The 21,068-nt window shown below is 42.6% G+C and overlaps 1 protein-coding gene across 1 annotated transcript in view; it reads right to left on the minus strand.

The window, feature by feature from the left end:
* Nucleotides 1–21,068, minus strand: part of LOC121581316 (histone-lysine N-methyltransferase 2C-like) — a 132,355-nt gene that overhangs the window by 106,527 nt on the left and 4,760 nt on the right. Inside the window, exons 2-5 of the mRNA XM_045224804.1 lie at nucleotides 20,454–20,639; nucleotides 5,712–5,824; nucleotides 2,221–2,386; nucleotides 1,143–1,373 (exon numbers count right to left, since the gene is read on the minus strand). Coding sequence (XP_045080739.1) covers nucleotides 1,143–1,373; nucleotides 2,221–2,386; nucleotides 5,712–5,824; nucleotides 20,454–20,638 — 695 coding nt within the window. The 5' untranslated portion in view covers nucleotide 20,639. The remainder of the gene's footprint in view (nucleotides 1–1,142; nucleotides 1,374–2,220; nucleotides 2,387–5,711; nucleotides 5,825–20,453; nucleotides 20,640–21,068) is intronic.

Here is a 21,068-nt window from a genome sequence, read left to right on the forward strand (position 1 = left end):
AACAAACAGGCACACACATACACACACAATAAGAAACACTACACACATAGGTATTGTAGATTTGTGGTAGTAGAGTAGTGGCCTGAGGGCACACACTTATTAATGTGTTGTGAAATCTGTTGTGAAATGTAATGTAATGTTTTTAACTGTATACAACTGCCTTAATTTTGCTTGACCACAGGAAGAGTAGCTGCTGCCTTGGCAACAGCTAAATGGGGATCCATAATAAATACAAATGCCACCATCCTTTATGTTTACATTTCCTCCCTCTCCCACATCCTCCATTCCTCTCCCTCTCCCTCTCCCCACCCTTTCTCTCCATGGACTAGTCTAGAGACCCAATGACCAATCACACTGCACCAACACAACAATGCTTGGCTGGCGTTGGCCCGCTGCCAGGGGAGTTGCGGTGTGAGTGTTTGTGCTCTGCTCTCTCTGCACATTACATTACGTCACCGGGACCCCAGGGAGATGCTCTATTGGCTCCAAAGAGCAAAAACAAATTAGGCAGCTGTCCAAAACGTGTCCAGGGAGGGTCCTTTGATGGCACAGTACACGCACGCACACACAAACGTACAGCACACACACACAGAGTGCAAACGCTCACGTCTTAGTGTTACTCTACGTGGGATCATAGGGCCCCTGGGGACCACAGTAGGCAGAAAAGGCTTGCTAAGGCGGAGCAGAGCGCCACCAATTTAGCCTTCAAGAGCAGAGTGCTAGCATTCATATACGCACTCAGACCCTTCCTCTGAAATACACAAAGCACTTATTCCACACATCAGCAGATATTCAAGACATCAACTCTGAGATTACAGATATCAGCTGCCAGCTAAATCATGTCCTATAACGATGCTGCACACACATCTTTGTTTGCTGCTGTTTTCCTGTTCCTTTGTTTTTATTCTTCCGTGTCATGTTTCTCACTCAAAGTCTGTGCGTCTGTATTGGACAGGCATCTGTATGGACAGGCAAGGCTGGCCAAATAAACAGCCTGCGACATCAAAGCAGCAGAGAGCCCAGCTCTCGTTCCATACAGCTCATTAACCGGCTACAGAGGCCATCACAGATTTCACCGTCCCTGCTCAGCGAGACCAGACCAGCTCTGCCTGCCAAACCCTTTGCTAGCCAGCTCTACTTACTTCTGTGTGCCCCTCTGTCCTGAGCTGGCCTCTCCGGCCGAGTCGCTGGGCTGAGTGGTTCTCTCACCACCGCTGTCGGCGCTGCCTTTACTGGCCTTCCTGTGGTCGTTGGCCTGGCCTACTCCTCCTGTCGCGTTGCGCTCGTGTCCAGGCGAGGAGTCAAACACTCGGAGATCCCCCTGACCCAGCAGACTGCAGCCGCCACAGTAACAGAAGGCACAGAGCTGCTCACTGAGAGAGAGACAGAGAGAGACAGAGAGAGAGAGGGTTGGTTAATTATATATGGAACATGCAGCTATGCATGCAGTACGTAAAAGTAGGAAAATGTATGACCTCACTACAGTAAGTCACTCTGGATAAGAGCGTCTGCTAAATGACAAAAATGGAAATGGTCACTGGCTGGTTGTAAATTAATTATCTTTGGTATGGCCTGGTCAGGAGCAAGCAAAGCAAGTATACGCACAAACTGTACACACGCAATAAAACATTTTTTGTAAGTTACACATAGTAGGGACCTTTGATGAACCTATACTCAATCAAATCGATCAAGCCACATCCACGCATTCAAGGATCCAAAACAGAGGATCTTGAGCCACCAGAGAGATGGGTCGAGTGGCAGGGAGTCAGTGGGTGAGGGAAAGTAAAGCAAGCCAGGCAGATCAGACCAGCGCAGGCAGCAAATATTTATCTGGTTGGTTTCTAGAGGAGCTGGGCTTGTTAATAAGATTAATAAGATCCCTCGAGAGATGCTGCTTGTCCGGCCTGACTGCCCCTCCATCAGCAGCATCGACAGTGCAGTCAGTCTTGGAGATTGATTACAACCTTTAACAGAGTGGCACCTGGGGGGGGGGGTGTATCGTTCCTCTGCCCGCTCCCGGCTGATGACTCAATATTTTGACACACGTGAGGTGCACCGTGCATGTGTGTGTTTGTGCATTGATGAGAATAGGCATGCAAGCAGAGAAGCCCATATGCTGTATACTGACAGACGGACCTATACATATCGCATTAACAAACATACAGATACACAGCATACAAACATACGCAGACTTGATGGTGGCCTATCTCTCTGACTGACCTGCTTTTGGCTCCTCTGGTGGTAGCAGGGCCAGGGGCGGAGGGCTCGGCTGCATCCCCAGTCTGAGGGCTCTGGACGTGGGGAGAGTGGGGCTTCTCCTCCGCCTCCCCCAGACCCTCAGTGGTAACCACCTCCACACTGTCCACCTGCTGCTGGGCTGGAGTATCTGACGGTGCAAAGACAAAGAGGATAGGGTTTAGAGGCAGAGAAACATGAATATCTATGCATAGAATCTAACCAGTATGTTTCCATAGATTCCTACCAGTAATGTATATTTGTGTCAATGGTTGAAATTTTACATTTCAACCATGCCCTGAAGTGATCATCCATCTACCAAATGTCAGATCAGTCTCTGACCGATACAGGTTGACAGAGGACTGGTTGATTTGTCTTCAGTTCCAGGCAAGTTGCTCCAGGTCAGAAACAGAAACACCCTTTGTTAGAGAAAGGGATGATGGTGGGAATATGGAGACCATATGCTGGAGCGCTGATTGCCGTAAACCCAAGGGGAGCCCACAGGCAGGCTTCCAGTCACATACGACAATAACAACGTTGACAAAAACACCAATTACTCACATCACTTCAGACAAACAGAAGAGAGGGTTATTATAAACCTGAATAGTGGCCATGGCCTCCCAAATAGTGTTTTACACAGACACTTTGAACATTGGACTATAATTGGATGTCTGACAAGTAACCTCTGAGTGGTTTGGGATTTTGGTTGGGTTTTGACATGTCTGTGGCTGGCCTGCGCTTCTAGTTACATTCCATCTATTGGTGGCTTGTTATTTTGATGAGCATTTAGCTAACATGTCAATGCCACTGGCAATTAGGGGTTAAATTGAGGTATTTAGTGCCAAAGGTCAAATGTCTTCTCCAAGGTACAAACAGTATGCTCATTGTTTAGGTTTGATGGTCAGCAATGTATTAATAACCCATTGCTAGGAAATAACCAGTTGCTATGGAAATAAGCATGAACGGAACGGTAAAGTGACCCAAACACATCATGTCATGAAAGGAGAGTCAGACAGACACAGGAAGGATTAGTACTAAGGTCACGTTACATCCTCGGTGTTGACTTTTTCATTTATAGAGTTGTGCATACAACAAGTCAAGGGCCAAGACTATTGTAAAGACACATTGTGAGTGAAGTTCCTTTAGCTCCAACTGCCTGAAGGGAAAGCAGACTAATGCAGAGTCTGACTCCGCTTGCAAGAACACCCCTATTGGAGCTCTAGAGGCCAGTCAGTGAGATAAATAACAGAATAGAGTGATTGTGTTCTATAAAATTGGGAACAAACAAAAAAATCCATACCCATTGTTAAAGCAAGGTAAAATAACATAACCCACTCCCAAATGCATGCACACACACCCTCTGAAACACCTACAAGGTCTAGAGCTGAGAAAACAAAAATCCCTCTCCCCAACTATATAGCACCTTCCACCTACAGTGCATTCGTAAAGTATTCAGACCCCTTGAATTTTTCCACATTTTGTTAATTTATAGCCTTATTCTAAAATTGATTAAATTGTTTGTTTTTACATGTTAGTCGTTTGTTTTTCCTCATCAATCTACACACACAACACCCCATAATGACAAAAAAAAAAACAGGTTTAGAAATGTTTTAAAAATAAAAAACTGAAATATCACATTGAAGCACCTTTGGCAGCGATTACAGCCTCGTGTCTTCTTGGGTATGACGCTACAAGCTTGGCACACCTGTATTTGGGGAGTTTCTCCCATTCTTCTCTGCAAATCCTCTCAAGCTCTGTCAGGTTGGATGGGGAGCGTTGCTGCACAGCTATTTTCAGGTCTCTTCAGAGATGTTCGGTCGGGTTCAAGTCCGGGCTCTGGCTGGGCCACTCAAGGACATTCAGAGACTTGTCCCGAAGCCACTCCTACGTTGTGTTGTCTTGGCTGTGTGCCTAGGGTCGTTGTCCTGTTGGAAGGTGAACCTTCGCCCCAGTCTGAGGTCCTGAGCGCTCTGGAGCAGGTTTTCATCAAGGATCTCCCTGTACTTTATTCCGTTCATCTTTCCCTTGATCCTGACTAGTCTCCCAGTCCCTGCCGCTGAAAAACATCCCCACAGCATGATGCTGCCACCACCATGCTTCACCGTAGAGATGGTGCCAGGTTTCCTCCAGACGTGACACTTGGCATTCAGGCCAAAGAGTTAAATCGTGGTTTCATCAGACCAGAAAATCTTGTTTCTCATGGTCTGAGAGTCCTTTAGGTGCCTTTTGGCAAACTCCAAGCAGGCTGTCATGTGCCTTTCACTGAGGAGTGGCTTCGGTCTGGCCACTCTACCATAAAGGCCTGATTGGTGGAGTGCTGCAGAGATGGAAGGAAGAGTCTTGGTGGTTCCAAACTTCTTCCATTTAAGAATGATGGAGGCCACTGTGTTCTTGGGGATCTTCAATGCTGTTTTGGTACCCTTCCCCAGATATGTGCCTCGACACAATCCTGTCTTGGAACTCTACAGACAATTCCTTCGACCTCATGGCTTGGTTTTTGCTCTGACATGCACTGTCAACTGTGGGACCTTATATAGACAGGTATGTGCCTTTCCAAATAATGTTCACTCAATTGAATTTACCACAGATGAACTCCAATCAAGTTGTAGAAACATCTCAAGGATTATCAATGGATACAGGATGCACCTGAGCTCAATTTCGAGTCTCATAGCAAAGGGTCTGAATACTTAGGTAAATAAGGTATTTCTGTTTTTTATTTTTCATAAATTCGCATGAATTTCTAAAAACCAGTTTTCGCTTTGTCATTATGGGGTATTGTGTGTAGATTGATGAGGGTAAAAAAATAAAAATCAATTTTAGAATAAGGCTGTAACTTAACAAAAATGTGGAAAAAGGGAAGGGCTCTGAATACTTTCCAAATGCACTGTATTTAGCCCAAGTCCATGACAGCACTGAGATGTACGGGAACTGGGGGCAGGTCATGTGATGTACACGCATAGAAAAGCATCTAAATGGGCTGGGGGAGAGTGACAGGATTTTAAAAAGCTTTTAGAGGGCATTAGCCTTGGGCTCCCTCCCGCTCTGCACCTCTCTATGCCAATCTCTGAGCAGGGATAGAGGAGTGAGAGAGAGCGGAGAGGGGGAAGACAGATAGAGGGGAGAGAGGGAGAGTGTAAAGAGAGGGGAGAGGGAGAGCGTTAGATAGAGACATAAAATTCATGAGTGTGTGTCCAGTATGAAGAAAGTTAGAGGCAGTTTTGCGAGCCAATGCTAACTAGCTTTAGAACAATGACTGGAAGTCTTTGGATATCTGCTAGCATGCTCTCATCCATCCCCCTCTCCTCACTCTCCAGGATTGGGGGGGGGGGGGGAACCACTCCACTGCCTCCTGAGAGCTCCTATGAGACACTCTGTATACTCTGCGCAGCCAGGATGTGTAAGCTCTAAGCTCAGCTGGAGTTCAAAAATAGACTACATAGGTCTCACATAGGGGAGGGAGAGGAAGACTGACTCACCTGTTGTGTCATGAGGGGGGCTCTCTGAGGTGGCAGCCTCCGTCCCGTCCATGCTGCTGTCCTCCTCCTCCTCCTCCTCCTCCACCACAACCGCTCTCCCTCTTGCACGCCCCCTGAGAGAGCGAGAAAGAAAGAGAGAGACAGGGATGCAAACTGGTGAGGGCCCAAAAAGGTGACAAAATGTTTGCACGTAAACCCGCAAAAAATCTGTGTAAAGTGCAAGAAGATGTGCTTATTTTCAGAATGGGGTTGTCACAATACCAAAATTGTACTACCAATGTAATACCATGCCAAGTATCACCAGTAGTATCGTGATATCACAGCTGTGGTCAATGGAGCGGTCAAATTTTAGAGGCCCTCCTCTTGGCCGCAGAGACAAAATATTGCTGTTTTAAAGCTAATTTCCTGCCATTCTACACATTTTGCCATGGCTTATGCAGTGTTATGCTATCTGAATGACTCATAACAAAATCAATGGGGGCCCGATGCATGACATTTTAGAATTTTAGATTCTCCCTGTCTAGTAATTTATTTATTACAGGAAACACTGTACTTTTTACTGTATTATTTAAAAGCTGTACTACAGAAAATAGCTGATTTGCTCATATCCAAAGGCCTACCTGTTATTGGGCAGTTGGAATGTAGTAAGGAATAGAAATGCATAATGATCTGCACTAAAATGATATGTATTTTCTTTGTACAGTAAGGGGAACACACATTAGGCCTATATGAAATCATCTTTAGCGTACTCTTCAGACAACATTACACACAGCCTACACACTCTTCCTCCCTCCCACACACACACACACACACATCTTTTTCTCTCTCCCTCACACACTGCTCCCAATAGTTAGGCACCAAACAGAATTTGACAAACACCAGATTAATCTTAGAATTACATTGATTAGGCATATGCATCCTACCTTTGAAGCATCTCTGAGTAGGCTATCTATCCATCTGTTTTTCTTGTGCCATCCAAATGTGTGCATAGCCAAGGGGTACCATGTTGTTAGCTAACTAGCTAGCCAGGTTACATGACTAAACAAGGTTATTTATCAAGACAAAAACGAGTCGTTAAAACAGCCCACGACATGGTTTATAAAATTATAAACTCAGCAAAAAACGAAACGTCCCTTTTTCAGGACCCTGTCTTTCAAAGATAATTGGTAAAATTCCAAATAACTTCACAGATCTTCATTGTAAAAAGGGTTTAAACACTGTTTCCCATGCTTGTTCAATGAACCATAAACAATTAATGAACATGCAGATTAGTGAACGTGCCTTAGACATGCTGCAAGGAGGCATGAGGACTGCAGATGTGGCCAGGGCAATAAATTGCAATGTCCGTACTGTGAGACGCGTAAGACGGCGCTACAGGGAGACAGGACGGACAGCTGATCGTCCTCGCAGTGGCAGACCACGCGTAACAACAGGTGCAGGATGGCAACAACCACTGCCCGAGTTACACCAGGAACGCAGAATCCCTCCATCAGTGCTCAGACGGAAGATATGGCAAATAGGAGTGGCAATATCGTCCACTATTATCCTCAGTAACCTGTGGTATTGTAATAGTTAGCGCACAGAAAAGCATTGTGCATAAGGTAAGGGCACGACAGAGGGCACTATAAAAAGCATATTCCCCCTCAGGAGACTGAAAAGATTTGGCATAGGTCCTCAGATCCTTAAAAGGTTCTACAGCTGCACCATCGAAAGCATCCTGATTGGTTGCATCACCGCTTGGTATGGCAACTGCTCTGCCTCTGACCGCAAGGCACTACAGAGGGTAGTGCGTACAGCCCAGTACATCACTGCGGCCAAGCTTCCTGCCATCCAGGACCTCTATACCAGGCTGTGTCAGAGGAAGGCCCTAAAAATTGTCAAAGACTCCAGCCACCCTAGTCATAGACGGTTCTCTCTGCTACCACACGGCAAGCGGTACCGGAGCGCAAAGTCTAGGTCCAAAAGGCTTCTTAACAGCTTCTACCCCCAAGCCATGAGACTCCTGAACAGCTAATCATGGCAACCCAGACTATTTGCATTGTCCCCCCCCACCCCACCCACCCCCTCTTTTATGCTGCTGCTACTCTGTTTATTATTTATGCATAGTCACTTTAACTCTACCCACATGTACATATTACCTCAATTACCTCGACTAACCAGTGCCCCCGCACAGACTCTGTACTGGTACCCCCTGAATATAGCCTCCCTACTGTTATTTTATTTTACTGATGTTCATTTCTTTTTTTTCTTTTATATACCTATCCTATTTTAAAATATTTTTCCTTTTATTACTTTCCAACCCCACCACCCCTTCCCTACTTGGAGTAAACCAGTGAATAACAACGCTTAGGCCTCTACTTCCAGCTTATACATACTATATACATTTTATGGACACAGTCAATTTGTCAATAATTCTATTTTGTTTGTTTTTACTCCTGAACTTCCTCTACCCTCAACCTCTCCGATCATTTTCATGATGTCCATCCGGTTTGCTTCTATATGCTATATCTTTCTAACTGTGCTCTTTCACAAAAGCTCTCAACCTATAACCTATATACTTATTATGGACACAGTATACTTTACATTAGTTATCTTGTTGTTATTAGTTGTTGTTAGTTGTTATTAGTCCCATCACCCATCTATCTCTTAACACCATCCATATTGGATTTCTATTTGCCATATATTTTTCAACTGTACTGTGATGTTTCACAAAAGTTCTGAACTCTTCTATTCTCATTGTTTCTACAGATTGTAAATTGAAAATAAACATTTTTGCTAAAAGTATTATTATATTATTGATCGATTGACTATAATAATAATAATAATAAGCCATTTAGCAGACGCTTTTATCCAAAGCGACTTACAGTCATGCGTGCATACATTTTTGTGTATGGGTGGTCCCGGGGATCGAACCCACTACCTTGGCGTTACAAGCGCCGTGCTCTACCTGCTGAGCTACAGAGGACCACACTATGACTTTTCAGATCACCCAGTAGTGCTATCTGCAGAGTTAGCTCCAGGTAAATATTGCAATCCTTCAGCCATTCCTGGACCTGTGACCAAAAAACAAGCTACAAATGGACAGTACCAAAACAAATGATCTAATGATTCTGTCTCGTCGCAGCAAAATCTGCAAAGCTGGGAAGATTGTATCCCCCATATAAATAACATTCTATTGGTAGCAAGAATGTTGTATAATAACTTAAATTGAAAAATTCTAAGTTTTGAATCCGGCGTCGTTTTGCGTATCAGTTCATAAACACTATGCCATGGAATCGGTAGGTCAAAAATCTCTTCCCAACTATTTTGCAATCTATATGGGATGGCTGTAAATCCTTTGGTCCTTAACTGAAACTGGTATACTTTTTTTATTTATCACAAATTTCTTTAACCAATTATGTTATTTAATGCAGGGCCGACAGACAAGTTCCTTACTTTTTCCCCCTTTCACTTCCCTCTTCCATTTTTGTGGTAATGCTGCAATTATGTATATGTAATTTTGGGTAGAGCAGACATTTCCATATGTTTTTGTTAGCTGCATGTGCGACATAACTCCACCAGTCCTACCTATGATATCATTTACAAAGATACCTTTTTTTTTTTTATCCAATAAAGGGAAAAAGGCCATTCTTGAACATGGGGTGAGACAATCTTACTAATTTGCTAGAGAACCAGCTCGGATTCAATATTTAATCATTTCTGTCCTCCGAATTCATATTCATTATATAAATAGGCCCGTTCAATTGTGTCTGGCTTACCGTTCCAAATAAAATTGAGTATTTTCTCTTATAATAAAAAAAAAAACTGTTCGCTAGGCATAGGCAAGACCATAAGCAAATAGGTCAACTGGGATAATACTAAAGAGTTAATCAGGGTGATTTATCCACAAATAGACAGGTATTTACCTTTCCACGGTAGCAAGATCTTATCTATTTTTGCTATCTTTCTATTCACATGTATTCTGAGTATATCCACATCACCATCAGACCGTTTTATTGGTAAACTATATGGTAATGTAAAAAATAAATAAAAATTGTGATCCAATACGTAATAGTCCATTTACCATAATTTGGTTGTAATCCAGAGAGGTTAGAAAATGTATCTAGATCCTCTATGAGGCTGTGGAGGGATTCAAGTTGTGGATTTAAAAGAAAACATGAATCATCAGCGTACAATGACATCTTTGTTTTTAAGCACTGGATTTCTAATGCCTTGATATTATTAGCTAACATTTCGATGGCCATAATAAATAGATATGCCGATAGTGTACAACCTTGTTTTACTCCTCGACAGTTTAAAACTTTCTGAGAAATAGCCATTATTTACTATTTTACAACTAGGGTTACTATACATGATTTTAACCCATTTTATAAGAGATTCTCCAAAATTGAAATGCTCCAGGCATTTATATATAAACTCCAGTCGTACTTTATCAAATGCCTTTTCAAAGTCTGCTATGAATAGCAAGCCTGGTTTCCCAGATTTTTCATAGTGTTCTATTGTTTCCAGTACTTGCCTTATATTATCTCCAATGTATCGTCCATGTAAAAAACCTGTCTGATTAGAATGAATAATGTCCGACAATACCTTTTTAAATTCTATGCGCTATACATTTTGCATCACAACACTGAAGTGTAAGGGGACTCAACATTTTTAAATGGACTGGATCTTTATTATTTCCCACTTGTATCCTATTTCAGTAATAATGAAATCAGACCTTCTTCTTGAGTGTCTGATAATCTACCATTTACATAGGAGTGGTTAAAACATGCTAATAAAAATAAAAAAAAGGTTTGGTGTACCTCAACTGGTATGCCATCCAACCCTGGAGTTTACCCAGACTTAGTCTTTAATTGCATCCAGAAGTTCCTCCTCTGTAATTTCACCTTCACATCAGTCTTTCTGTATGGCTGTTAATTTTACATTATCAATAGAAAAAAAAGAAAAAAAAAACGACAATTAGCTTCAGTTAGAGGAGATGGAGGCGACAAACGAAAACATATGCTTAAAGTACTTTGCTTCCTCCTTCAAAATATCATTTGGTGAATCATGGGTGAATCCGTCATTTGTAAACAGTTTCAGTAAATTATTTTTGGTAGCATTTCTATGTTGAAGATTCAAAAATAATTTGGTACATTTCTCCCCATATTCCATCCAGTTTGCTTTATTTTGATAATATATTACACTTGATCATTCTTAAGTTTATCAATTTCTTTGTTTTTCCTCACATTTATTCTGAGCCTCTGTTACAGTTTTTATTTCTACCTATCTGTTAGACCCATTTCCTTTGTTAGTATGCTACTGCTCTTTAATTATGATTTTTTTGATTTTTTTTACTTAACACTTTTTTCTTAAAACTGCATTGTTGGTTAAGGGCTTGTAAGTAAGCATTTCACTGCAAGGTCTACACATGTTGTATTTGGGGCATGTTGCAAATACTAATTGATTTGAAAATCCCTTGATATAGGGAAGGCGCATGCAAGCAGATGTGGAAATGTGTCTAAGATGGAAGAAATTACAGTGCATTTGGAAAGTATTCAGATCCATAGACTTGTTCCACATTTTGTTACAGCCTTATTCTAAAATAGATTAAAATAACTGTTTTCCTCAATCAACACACAATAGCCCATAATGACTAAGCAAAAAAAGTTTTTTAGAAATGTTTGCTAATTTATATATTTTTAAAAACTGAAATATCACATTTACTTACAGTGCCTTGCAAAAGTATTCATCCCCCTTGGCGTTTTTCCAATTTTTTTACATTACAACCTGTAATTTAAATGGCTTTTTTTTTGGATTTCATGTATTGGACATACACAAAATAGTCCAAATTGGTGAAGTGGAATGAAAAAAATTCCGGAAAAGTGCTGTGTGCATATGTATTCACCCCCTTTGCTATGAAGATCCTAAATAAGATCTGGTGCAACCAATTACCTTCAGAAGTCATATAATTAGTTAAATAAAGTCCACCTGTGTGCAATCTGTCACATGATCTCAATATATACACACACCCCTGTTCTGAAAGGCCCCAGAGTCTGCAACACTACTAAGCAAAGGGCACCACCAAGCACGCGGCACCATGAAGACCAAGGAGCTCTGCAAACAGGTCAGGGACAAAGTTGTGGAGAAGTACAGATTAGGGTTAGGTTATAAAAAAATATCAGAAACTTTGAACATCCCATGGAGCACCATTAAATCCATTATTAAAAAATTGAAAGAATATGGCACCACAACAAACCTGCCAAGAGAGGGCCGCCCACCAAAACTCACAGACCAGGCAAGGAGGGCATTAATCAGAGATGCAACAAAGAGACCAAAGATAACCCTGAAGGAGCTGCAAAGCTCCACAGCGGAGATTGGAGTATCTGTCCATAGGACCACTTTAAGCCGTACACTCCACAGAGCTGGGCTTTACGGAAGAGTGGCCAGAAAAAAGCCATTGCTTAAAGAAAAAAATAAGCAAACAAAAGGCATATGGAAGAAGGTACTCTGGTCAGATGAGACTAAAATTGAAATTTTTGGCCATCAAGGAAAACGCTATGTCTGGTGCAAACCCAACACCTCTCATCACCCCGAGAACACCATCACCACAGTGAAGCATGGTGGTGGCAGCATCATGCTGTGGGGATGTTTTTCCCCCATTGGCAGGGACTGGAAAACAGGTCAGAATTGAAGGAATGATGGATGGCGATAAATACAGGGAAATTCTTGAGGGAAACCTGTTTCAGTCTTCCAGAGATTTCAGACTGTGACGGAGGTACACCTTCCACCAGAACAATGACCCTAAGCATACTGCTAAAGCAACACTCGAGTGGTTTAAGGGGAAACATTTAAATGTCTTGGAATGGCCTAGTCAAAGCCCAGACCTCAATCCAATTGAGAATCTGTGGTATGACTTAAAGATTGCTGTACACCAGCGGAACCCATCCAATTTGAAGGAGCTGCAGCAGTTTAGCCTTGAAGAATGGGCAAAATCCCAGTGGCTAGATGTGCCAAGCTTATAGAGACATACCCAAAGAGACTTGCAGCTGTAATTGCTGCTAAAGGTGGCTCTATAAAGTATTGACTTAGGGGGGGTGAATAGTTATGCACGCTCAAGTTCTGCTTTTTTGTATGTTTCACAATAACAAATATTTTGCATCTTCAAAGTGGTAGGCATGTTGTGTAAATCAAATGATACAAAATCCCAAAAAATCATTTTTAATTCCAGGTTGTAAAACAACAAAATAGGAAAAACGCCAAGGGGGGTGAATACTTTCACAAGCCACTACAGTGAGGGAAAAAAGTATTTGATCCCCTGCTGATTTTGTACATTTGCCCACTGACAAAGACATGATCAGTCTATAATTTCAAATGGTAGGTTTATTTGAACAGTGAGACAGAATACCAACAAAATAATCCATAAAAACGCATGTCAAAAATGTTATAAATTGATTTGCATTTTAAATGAGGAAAATAAGTATTTGACCCCTCTGCAAAACATGACTTAGTACTTGGTGGCAAAACCCTTGTTGGCAATCACAGAGGTCAGACGTTTCTTGTAGTTGGCCACCAGGTTTGCACACATCTCAGGAGGGATTTTGTTCCACTCCTCTTTGCAGATCTTCTCCAAGTCATTAAGGTTTCGAGGCTGACGTTTGGCAACTCGAACCTTCAGCTCCCTCCACAGATTTTCTATGGGATTAAGGTCTGGAGACTGGCTAGGCCACTCCAGGACCTTAATGTGCTTCTTCTTGAGCCACTCCTTTGTTGCCTTGGCCGTGTGTTTTGGGTCATTGTCATGCTGGAATACCCATCCACGACCCATTTTCAATGCCCTGGCTGAGGGAAGGAGGTTCTCACCCAAGATTTGACGGTACATGGCCCCGTCCATCGTCCCTTTGATGCGGTGAAGTTGTCCTGTCCCCTTAGCAGAAAAACACCCCAAAGCATAATGTTTCCACCTCCATATTTGACAGTGGGGATGGTGTTCTTGGGGTTATAGGCAGCATTCCTCCTCCTCCAAACACGGCGAGTTGAGTTGATGCCAAAGAGCTCCATTTTTGGTCTCATCTGACCACAACACTTTCACCCAGTTCTCCTCTGAATCATTCAGATGTTCATTGGCAAACTTCAGACGGGCCTGTATATGTGATTTCTTAGGCAGGGGGACCTTGCGGGTGCTGCAGGATGCAAATAGTCAGGGTAGCCATGATTAGCTGTTCAGGAGTCTCATGGCTTGGGGGTAGAAGCTGTTAAGAAGCATTTTGGACCTAGACTTGGTGCTCTGGTACCGCTTGCCATGCGGTAGCAGAGAGAACAGTCTATGACTAGGGTGACTGGAGTCTTTGACAATTTTTAGGTCCTTCCTCTGACACAGCCTGGTATAGAGGTCCTGGATGGCAGGAAGCTTGGCCCCAGTGATGTACTGGGCCGTACGCACTACCCTCTGTAGTGCCTTGCGATCGGAGGCCTAGCAGTTGCCATACTAGGCGGTGATGCAACCAGTCAGGATGCTCTCGATGGTGCAGCTGTAGAACTTTGAGGATCTGAGGACCCATGCCAAATCTTTTCAGTCTCCAGAGGGGGAATAGGCTTTGTCGTGCCCTCTTCACGACTGTCTTGGTGTGTTTGGACCATGATAGTTTGTTGGTGATGTGGACCCCAAGGAACTTGAAGCTCTCAACCTGTTCCACTACAGCCCTGTCGATGAGAATGGGGGTGTGCTCAGTCCTCTTTTTTTCCCCCTGTAGTCCACAATCATCTCCTTTGTCTTGATCACGTTGAGGGAGAGGTTGTTAATCAGAACGTATATAACACGGGTATGACAAAACATTTATTTTTTCTGCTCTAATTATGTTGGTAACCAGTTTACAATAGCAATAAGGCACCTCGAGGGTTTGTGATATATGGCCAATATACTCAGGCCTTATTGCTTAAATATAGACTGATAGTAGCTAGCGAGATCATCCAAACAAAAACTGTGACGTAAATGTGTTATTGTGAATGCCTGGGTCTGGGATATCTTCTTTCCAACTAAATTCTCCAATCATAGATAAAACCAGAGAAGCATGAGAACCAAAGCCAAGCCCATTATTCTCAGTCCCAAATGGTATGACACATTTCTATTAGGCCATAATAATTGTAACTGCTGAACATATGCAAGCCACATTTTAACCCAATGAGAGAATACATCACGTCAAAACAAGCCAGTGATTTATAACATGACTAAACACAAACATCCTTTGATCAATCTGGATGATGAGAGGTGTAATATGGCCAGAGGTTGTGCTTCAGACAGAAACACAGGCTGGAAATGAACAGAAAGGCCATATTGCTTCAGCTACTTAGTACAATCAGAAGGAGGACATTGAACTTTGAACCAGTCAGTTTTATTGTTATTGTCCATCCCAATATTTTTGTGAATTGTCTATGGGCCAACAGACCTAGACTAGCACGCAAAACATGTATTTGGATAATATATCCACCTAATCAGGCTACCACCTCCGAAACAAGCTGGTGGTCAATTACAATTGTCCAAATACCAGTGGAAAGCGGACAGAAGAAAATTCATGACTTTATGCATTGATTTGTGATTTTCTCACTGTAGATGGAATTTGGCCCAACTCAGACCCACACAGCGCCCTTTACTACACGTCTCACACACCATCACTAGCCTACTCCACTCTTCACCTTTGAAGATGATTATTATGGCAGCCTAGCTGTCAGTGACACTAGGGCAGAGTTAAAGACACACAGACAGTTGCTACAGTCACAACTCAAGACTTACAAACAAGGTGATGTTACCTTTTCCTCTTTTAATTGAGACTAATAGTCTGCAGAGCAAAGTAAACAAACATCAATGGAGAGTGCATAAACCACGCACACACACACACAGAGAGAGATCTGTCAGTGTCAGGATCCTCCAGTAGGAGTTCTCTGTCTTAACCCAGTCTGAGGGCCACCACGTTGAGGTGATAATTGTCATGTACACAAATTAAACAGCACCACGCACAGTGAACCCACTAAATGGGAAGAGCAAACAGTCTAAATGAGAGCAGCCAGCATTTCGCGGGGGTAGTGGGGAGGATGCAGGGGGAGGGGGGTAATTTTCGATGCCAATGGAGAAAGAAATCACAAACAGCCAGTTTGCCAAGTCAACTCCTCCCTCCAAATGACTTCCCACTCCAGATAAGAAGCAACAAGATGGAGGCCTAAATGGCACAGTTCAAGCCTCTGCATTGGGCAGGAAACAGTGGAGAAAAAAAACAACCATTCTAACTGAAAGTACCAAATCAATAAATGATTAGTGAAGTAGACACTAGATAGCCCTGATCTTTATTTCTGAAATGAGGCCTAGTCATGGCAACACATATTTAAGCAGGAGTCCATAAGGCCCAATATAAGCCCAGGTCTAACAAACAGTGATGAGATCGCCATGATGTTGTAACCCACGACCTCAGAGCCCAGGGGCAGGACCATCCCAGTGATGACGGCACAGGGGTGTAGAGTAGAGAGACACCATTTTTTTTTATGCATCGCTGTTCCTCTCTCCCTCTGTCACTGTCTGTGAGGAGGGCTTCTCTGGTGCCCAACGTCTACAGCAGATAGATACATCTGTTTGAGGAGTCCAGCTGACGTAAATGAATGTCTGATATCAGCCATATTCAGAAGATCGGTAGTACATACACACGAGCCATGAAGTCAACCTGTATTAAGTTGATGATGCATCTGATCTACCTTCACTTCACTGGCATGGAATATCACTCTCTCCACAATTACCAGGGCTTTCTGATTATTCACCAAGGTACTTATGATAAATACACTTGACGAGCAGCAGGCACATAAGAATATCTGACATTTAGGTCTAGTACAGACGCAACTGTATACCGTCATAACCCTGTCTGTGACCATTCCTAGCGTGCTGTGCCTATAGTGCAGTGTCCTTGTGCTCTCATGTAGCCTTCGAAGTGGTCTTTTCTTTTTGCCTTTTCTTTAAATTACAAAAAAACCTAAAGGTCTGGAACATCCAACTCCCCAACTTCTCCCCATGATCCCACCACCAGGAGAGAGAAAAAAAGAGAAGGAGGGTGAAAATAATGCTGTGGTAAGTAGTTCCAGCTCTCAAGGAGCCAACAAGAAAACCTGGAACAGATTTCCTTGTTCTGGACTGGAGTGGTGGATGACTGGGTGATCCAACCCAGTATCCAATCAATCAAACAATTTCTAACTTCTAAGGGAAGCCTATTCTATCCTATTTGCATCAAAATAGTGTCCAGTTGATACATGCTGCAAAGACAATACAGTATCACTAGCTCCCGACTACATTTGTTCATTCTCCTGTGAACACTTCAAATGTTACTCAGCTAATCATGGCTACCCGGACTATTTGCACTGCCCCACCCACCCCACCCCATCCCCCTCTTTTACGCTGCTGCTACTCTGTTAATTATTTATGCATAATCACTTTAACTCTACCCACATGTACATATTACCTCAATTACCTTGACTAGCCGGTGCCCCCGCACATTGACTCTGTACCGGTACCCCCTGTATACAGTGGGGGAAAAAAGTATTTAGTCAGCCACCAATTGTGCAAGTTCTCCCACTTAAAAAGATGAGGCCTGTAATTTTCATCATAGGTACACGTCAACTATGACAGACAAAATGAGAAGAAAAAAATCCAGAAAATCACATTGTAGGATTTTTTATGAATTTATTTGCAAATTATGGTGGAAAATAAGTATTTGGTCAATAACAAAAGTTTCTCAATACTTTGTTATATACCCTTTGTTGGCAATGACACAGGTCAAACATTTTCTGTAAGTCTTCACAAGGTTTTCACACACTGTTGCTGGTATTTTGGCCCATTCCTCCATGCAGATCTCCTCTAGAGCAGTGATGTTTTGGGGCTGTCGCTGGGCAACACAGACTTTCAACTCCCTCCAAAGATTTTCTATGGGGTTGAGATCTGGAGACTGGCTAGGCCACTCCAGGACCTTAAAAATGCTTCTTACGAAGCCACTCCTTCGTTGCCCGGGCGGTGTGTTTGGGATCATTGTCATGCTGAAAGACCCAGCCACGTTTCATCTTCAATGCCCTTGCTGATGGAAGGAGGTTTTCACTCAAAATCTCACGATACATGGCACCATTCATTCTTTCCTTTACACGGATCAGTCGTCCTGGTCCCTTTGCAGAAAAAACAGCCACAAAGCATGATGTTTCCACCCCCATGCTTCACAGTAGGTATGGTGTTCTTTGGATGCAACTCAGCATTCTTTGTCCTCCAAACACGACGAGTTGAGTTTTTACCAAAAAGTTATATTTTGGTTTCATCTGACCATATGACATTCTCCCAATCCTCTTCTGGATCATCCAAATGCACTCTAGCAAACTTCAGACGGGCCTGGACATGTACTGGCTTAAGCAGGGGGACACGTCTGGCACTGCAGGATTTGAGTCCCTGGTGGCGTAGTGTGTTACTGATGGTAGGCTTTGTTACTTTGGTCCCAGCTCTCTGCAGGTCATTCACTAGGTCCCCCCGTGTGGTTCTGGGATTTTTGCTCACCGTTCTTGTGATCATTTTGACCCCACGGGGTGAGATCTTGTGTGGAGCCCCAGATCGAGGGAGATTATCAGTGGTCTTGTATGTCTTCCATTTCCTAATAATTGCTCCCACAGTTGATTTCTTCAAACCAAGCTGCTTACCTATTGCAGATTCAGTCTTCCCAGCCTGGTGCAGGTCTACAATTTTGTTTCTGGTGTCCTTTGACAGCTCTTTGGTCTTGGCCATAGTGGAGTTTGAAGTGTGACTGTTTGAGGTTGTGGACAGGTGTCTTTTATACTGATAACAAGTTCAAACAGGTGCCATTAATACAGGTAACGAGTGGAGGACAGAGGAGCCTCTTAAAGAAGAAGTTACAGGTCTGTGAGACCTGGTTTCTTGTTTGTAGGTGACCAAATACTTATTTTCCACCATAATTTGCAAATAAATTCATTAAAAATCCTACAATGTGATTTTCTGGATTTTGTTTTCTCAATTTGTCTGTCATAGTTGACGTGTACCTATGATGAAAATTACAGGCCTCTCTCATCTTTTTAAGTGGGAGAACTTGCACAATTGGTGGCTGACTAAATACTTTTTTCCCCCACTGTTTAGCCTCCCTACAGTTATTATATTTTACTGCTGCTCGTTAGTTATTTGCTTTTATTTTTTTACTTAACACTTTTTTACATTGTACTTTTTCTTTAAAAAAACTCCCTTGTTGGTTAATGGCTTGTAAGTAAGCATTTCACTGTAATGTCTACACCTGTTGTATTCGGCGCATGTGGCAAATACAATTTGATTTGATTCTTGCAAAAACAACATACCGGTATTGAGTCATCTGGGATATATCCCGCAAGCTTCCCCTCCCCTTCGTTGAAGGGTGCTGCCTGAGATGCAAGTATCGGTAATAATGCATACTTCCCTCCACTGTCCCATGGGTTTTTAGCATTATGACCACCAAGAATGTCCTAGAAAAAACTGATGCACTGTCTCTCATACAAACCCAACTGACCATAATAACACACTGATAGCCTGACCAGCCGTCCAGTCCTTGATTCTGGAACCAGGGAGACCTTGTGAAAAACCAAGTGAGGTCATCAGCTCATGCTGGGAAATACAACACAACCATATAGCAGGCATAGGCTATGTATTCCTTAGATCACTTGCATGCTGTAAATAATGGGGCAAATGACATGTAGGCCTACCCCCCAAGCTTTGCCACTCCCACCAACCAACCTATCAGCTAATGTGACCTAGACCTGGAATTGTCTCAACTGTCCTTACAGCCATGGCATAAAAATATCATTTGAATGATTATTGATTGATAATAGATTGTTCACACACTCCATTTCTTCAATATCCTAATACGGTGACCCCAGATCAAATTAGTCAGAGTTAGGTAAATTGTAGGCATCATATTACACAGTTCGGCTCTCTGAGCTGCATTATGTGTTGCCATGGATATAACAAAGGAGGCAGGTTGGTACTGCTGCATACAATAAAACCCTGGAAAGGGTTTGTGCAGGAGTTACCTGTATTTATTAGTCTGCTAAAGGAGATCTTTGCCTGATGAACAGGTTTGGATAGTATCTGTGTAATGTTTAAACACATTTTGGGGCAGGGGAACTGAGTACCACAGTATGAGTCATAATACCCATGAAACCTAGCGGTTAAACAGGGAAATGGTCCCAATCGTTTTTCCACCATTCATTTTTCCCATAGGGGATTTTAGAAACACTTAAAATAAGGGCTGTGTTTTGTGTAGGCTTAAATTGACACAATATCTGTTAGCAAAGGTGTCAGCTAGAGATGACGTGCAGGAGCTTGCAAGGATTTGTAGTTTTGCATGATGTCTAATTTGATACTAATTAGCATTTTCAAATCTGAGAATAAATAGAGATAAATATATTGATAAAAGTCACCTTGTCCGAGAGACATTTACATGGTTATCAAAACGTCACACCAGGGTAAGCCTACACAAAACTCAGCCCTTATTTTAAGTATTTCTAAAACGATTGGAACCATTTCCGTTTGACCGATAGGTTTTATGGGTATTATGACACCTCCACTGTGGGGCTCTATAGCCGCTTGAATAGCTTCCAGTTCTAACACCACAAACAAAATGCAGACTAAGTTCACAGAAGAATGACTTACAGTCTATGTCCACTGTAAATTACCAATAGCAATTGTGAAGAAATGGAGAGTAAACAACATACTTCTTCCTGGTCTTGGATGTGGGTGGCGCCTGGGGTGCAATGGCGGTGGTGGCATCCTTGCGAGGCCTGCCCCTGGGGCGCTTGTCTGTCTGGGCAGGGCTTCCTGTGGACGTGGCCCCTGCACTGCTGGAGGGCAGCGAGGGTCCCTGGTCAGAGGGCTCCACAGTCTTATCCTCTGATGACATTCTTCTCGAAGGGGGGGAGAGAGAGAAGCATCAGTGCACAATCATGCCTGTTTAGAAAAATTAGTTTGTTACTTGACGTACTTTGGAATCAGTGAATGAATAAGATGTGCCACTCTCCAGGACAATTTATCACATTGCCTCGATCAAATGTTTAATCTATTCTACACAATTGATTCTTAAAAATGAGCTATCTGCAGATGCTGCATCAATTTCTGGACTTATAAATTAATGTACCCATTGATTCTTGAAGAATATAACTTAAATGCCTCATGAACTGTCGTACCCCATCAGAACCCAAAATATAAGCTTATTTTACTCCAAAGTTTGTAAACAAAGTACACTGAACAAAAACATAAAACGCAACATGTAGTGTTGGTCCCATGTTTCATGAGATGAAATAAAATATCAGAAACGTTCCATACGCACAAAA

Source organism: Coregonus clupeaformis, chromosome 14, assembly GCF_020615455.1.
Source record: "Coregonus clupeaformis isolate EN_2021a chromosome 14, ASM2061545v1, whole genome shotgun sequence".
NCBI lineage: Eukaryota > Metazoa > Chordata > Actinopteri > Salmoniformes > Salmonidae > Coregonus > Coregonus clupeaformis.